This window comes from Lipotes vexillifer, unplaced genomic scaffold (assembly GCF_000442215.2).
Source record: "Lipotes vexillifer unplaced genomic scaffold, Lipotes_vexillifer_v1.1 scaffold543, whole genome shotgun sequence".
Taxonomy (NCBI): Eukaryota; Metazoa; Chordata; class Mammalia; order Artiodactyla; family Lipotidae; genus Lipotes; species Lipotes vexillifer.
This window is the reverse complement of record NW_006799055.1, coordinates 4,226,209-4,230,901: the sequence shown is the minus strand read 5'-3', so window position 1 is coordinate 4,230,901 and position 4,693 is coordinate 4,226,209. Positions and strand designations below refer to the sequence as shown.

The following is a 4,693-nucleotide window of genomic DNA, read 5'->3' as shown; positions in this document are numbered from 1 at the left end:
CTTTCCCTAAAGTTTTCCCTGATCTGTTAATGAACTATGTGATATGCCTTTTTAATGGGTTTATCAGAGTGCTATGCTCTTCATAAATTAAGTGAAAATATTTTAAGTAAAAATTTTTTAAGTGCTTTGTGCCTTTTTATTGAAATGTAATTGACATATAACGTTATTAGTTTTAGGTGTACAACATAATGATTCAATGTTTGTGTATATTGTGAAATGATGACCACAGGAAGTCTAATTAATACCCATCAGCACAAATAGTTACAATATTTTTTCCTCTTCAGATGAGAACTTTTAAGATCTACAGTCTTAGCAACTTTCAGATATACAGTGTAGTATTGTTACCTGTTGTCACCATGCTGTAGGTTATATCCCCAGGACTTACGTATTTTGTAACTGGAAGTTTGTACCTGCTTATGTGTCTTTAAGTCAACTATTGGAGAATACTTTGTGACATTTTTAATAAATGTGTTACCAAAAAAAGCTAATCTAAACTATGATACTTAAAGAGGATTCAAAGGCTTTATTGTCTGCTTTCACGTTTCCTGGTCACTTACAAATTCTTTGGTTAAATATGAATAAAGTATTCCCCTGTGTTTCCTTCCCACTTATTCTTCCCTTATCATCAGATATGTATTTCCTAGGAGGAACAGAATGTTACTTAAGCCTTCAGACTGTGGAGAGTGTTTTGACTCTGATTAAACATTATAGGAAATTCTAAATTTCATGTGTGAAATTTTTATGAAATTATATGCGCAAGGTCATTATCAAAGTAATAGAGGAGACAAACTCGAGGGGACAAAATGAACACGAGAATGGGGACCATTGTAACTCTCACACTGGGTGATTCCATCCACAAGCACTTGTGAGACACTTGTCACATAACCAGACTTGTCTTTCAGAGACAAAAGGAGAACTCCAAAGTCCTGAAGCCTCGTGGGGTAAGTGGAGTAAGTGCTCAAAGACTGAGAGAAGAGGGTGGGAGTCGAGAGTTCCCTTGAGGGAAAATGGCTTCTGAGTTGCGTTGAGGAAAGTTTCTATGAGAACTTAAAGGAGTTTGCTCTGTGGTTTCTCTTATTTCAAATACACAGGGATTCGTGCTCTACCCACAGTCTCGTGAATTGCCAATTGAAAACAGAAACATTCTGACTCCCTTAGTGAAGGAGTTATCCATCTTATTAAATCCAAAACCTTTTGTTCAAAGAAAGCCTTTCTGGGAAATAAAAGCAATTCTGAGGTAAGGAGCAGCGTTGAGGTTGTGAAGACCAGAACCTTATGGAAGTGAAGTCTTTCACATGCCCTGTCTGGGGGACATCACTTCAGAGTTCAGATAAGTCACGTGGTTAATGTTTTCTGTGGGCAGGGCAGGTGCCACGTGGTGTGTTGAAGTTATATTGCTGAATCCACAAATTCAGAGAACCTTTTTAAGCATCTGTTATGTGCAGAGCACTTCCTCTGGCATTTGGGATCAGAACACTTACAGTATCCTAGGGAGAGTGAGCTAAAGCAGTCACGTAAGTGTTCCAGGGACAAGGTGTGATGGAGTGCAGGGGGCTCAGTGGGCGCTTCCAGCCCCGCTCCGGAGCAGGATGGAGCGGTAGTGGCACACTCAGAGTTGAGCCTTGAGAGCTGCGGCGGTGGTTCCCAGGCGGTGAGGAGGGGGCAGGGTGACAGGGAAGGCGCTGAGGCAGGAAGAGGGCGTGTTGGAGGACCCGCAGGCCGTTAAGCGTTACCGCCAGTGAGACCCAGGCGCGGCTCAGCGCTGGGCAGTCCAGGCTCTGGGCCCGAGTCCAGAGTCACAGGACGGAAGCCTGAGGTGGAGGGTAACACGGAGGTGGAAGGGACAGTTAGAGACCGTTAGAGACTTCACAGCTGGGCAGTAAAATGAGGGCAGGAAGTTGCTGCAGGGGACATAAAGTTAGGATAAGAGACTTCTTTTTAAATAAGGGAAACTTAAATAGATGTGGAAATAGAGGTTGCAGAAGCAATGAAATGATAGGAATGTGGAGTGTAAGTGGGTTAGACGCATTATGAGTCTTGAAAAACCATTGGCTGGAAGATAAGAGTGGCACTGATGAGTGGAAGGGAGGTTAAGTGTGTGAGGCATAAAAAATTGGGCCCCTGTAACTTCGTCACCCACTTTATAGAGTTGTTACTGAGGAGTGACCATGATGATAGAAGGGGAGGCTATAGCACAGGGCTTGGTACACAGTAAGTAAGTACCCAGAATGTTAGCTGCTGCTGTCATCAACCTCAGGGTTATTACTACTACCTTGCTTTTTTTTAATAGTGTTTTCTATAGTTGTATTATTACAGATTTTAAAATAGTAACACCGTCTTTAACTGTGGATGAATTGACTTCACAAATCCTACAGGAATCCATGGTTTCTTAAAGTCAACCATAAATTTATTATAAAGTTTGTTATAAGTGTAGTTTGTCTTGCCTTGAAGGAGGTTTTAGCACCTTGTAAAGCGGCTTCATCCATAAGTTCTCACAGCATATGAAGCTCCAGGAATGGCGTTGTTGAAGTTTCCGTCCAGACATAGTTGGTATTTTTAGCCTAACTTTTAATTGGCTTTTTCTTTTTCTTAACCTCTATTATATCAGGAGTTAAAAAATGCTGAAATAGCTTTAAGAACCCAGAAAACACCACCTGGACTCCAACATGAGAATACAGCTCCCGCTGAGTAAGTTAAATGTTTCTCTCTTTCAAAAAGCAGAATAGTGAAAACAGTATACAGGGTAGGGATTTTTAGTTTACTTTGTAGCAAGCCTGGGCACCTTATGTGGATTTCTAAATTTAATCCTCATAATAACTGAGAGGGTATATCATCCCCATTTTATTGAAGGTTAAGTGAAGGCTAAGGTCTGAGCTTTTACCCACTATTATGCAGTTGCACTTCATATTACTTACAGGGTCTATTCTACTTGATTACATTGTGCAGATAGTAGAAACTTATATTTATACCCATAAGGACTTTCAATTAAAAAAATACTTTATGATAGTCCCTTCCTTAAACAGTATAGTTTAACTCTTTCACGTATTTCCATAACTTTTATTTTCATACATAATAAATCTTCAGGAAGAAAAATTACAAAGTGTAGATAAGTGACCTGAAAAACCCGCCTGTACCCAGCTTGTATATTCATGTGGTTTCCATGCATGTGGTATATGTCTTGTCTGTGTTGTGCAAGAGAGTAATAGCTAGTATTCTCAAATGCTTGCCGTATGCCACGCAGCATGCTTGGCCCTTCACCTGCTGTATCTGCTTTCCCACTAACCCTCCACAGCCGTCACGTTGCAGTCTTAGAAATGAGGAGCCTGTGGCACGAAGAGAAGAGTCCTGAGCTTCTGCGCGGTAGGGGTCTGGTTGACTCCTGGCCCCTCACCTTTTGGGTTTTTTTTTTCTTTTTATTATAATTTCAGATTTACAAAAAAGTTTCAAGAATGAAACAGAATTCTCATGTATCTTCCATCCAGATTCCCTGCATGTTAGCATTTCTACTGTAGTTTTGTTCCTTGCTCTCCATATGTGTAAATACATTTTCTCCCTGGACAGTTAGGGTTGTTTGCAGACATGATACCCATTAATGCCTGAGTACTTTAGAGTGTATTTCTTAAACATAAAGATATTCTCTTACATAACCATAGTACAGCGATCAGAATCAGGAAATGGACAATAACAGTGATACTCCTGATACCTTATTCAGATTAGCATGGGATGAGCTCCTTCGCTGGACTTCCTCAGTATTTTATTCTACTGTCTTGTTCTTCATGCTGCCATCAGAGATAATTTTGAGATGGGTTGAATTGTGTGATTTTCCTCTGTGAAAAGCTTTCACAGTTCCCCATTTCTTGTGGAGTCATGTTCAGACTGCTTTGTGCTATTCAAGGTCCCGTTTTATCTCTCTAGCATTCTCTCGCTAAATTTATCAGAATAGTGATTATAATTACATACTCTTTCTATAGCACACTGTAGTGTTTTCGGATTATAAATATCAATAGTATTTCAGATTATAAACATAAGAACTGTAAGTATTTTGGCTGTAAAATCTAGTTGACAATTGCACGGGGTTTTTGGAACTTTTTCTTTTGAATTTTAGACTTACAGAAAAGTTGGAAAAATGGTAGTACAAAGAATTTTTTTATATCCCTTACCTGCTTCCCTTACTGTTAACATATTACATAATCATAGTATAATTATCAAGAACAGGATTAACATTGGTACTATATTAACCAAAATACAGAACTTATTTGAATTTTACTGTCTTTTCCACTAATTACTTTTTCTGTTCTAGGATTCTTTTCACACTGGATTTAGTTGTTATTGCTCCTTAGTCACTTCCAATCCGTAACATTTATTCAGTCTTTCCGTTTCTTTGATGACCTTGACATTTTTGAAGAGTATTAAGTTATTTTGTAGATTATCCCTTAATTGGCATTTTTTCGTGATTGGAGTAAGGCTGTGCATCTATTTTTATACCTTGATAACTTACAAGTTTGGGTTTTTGTTTCAATAATACCTCTGTCACTTAAAGATACATTATGTCGTCAGACTAATTCAAAGGCCCTACTTAAATAAACAGGGGCATATTTTTGTTGGAATTTTGAATATAAAGGAAACAGTGTTTTACAACTGATCTGACTTGGTAAATGTTATCGTATAGCTACTTCAGAATCCTGGTTCAGCA

The 4,693-nt window shown here is 38.8% G+C and overlaps 1 protein-coding gene across 1 annotated transcript in view; it reads left to right on the top strand.

Moving 5' to 3' along the window:
- Nucleotides 1–4,693, top strand: part of NUP58 (nucleoporin 58) — a 21,172-nt gene that overhangs the window by 12,460 nt on the left and 4,019 nt on the right. Inside the window, exons 10-11 of the mRNA XM_007471466.1 lie at nt 2,609–2,688; nt 4,670–4,684. Of these exons, the coding sequence (XP_007471528.1) occupies nt 2,609–2,688; nt 4,670–4,684 (95 nt within the window). The remainder of the gene's footprint in view (nt 1–2,608; nt 2,689–4,669; nt 4,685–4,693) is intronic.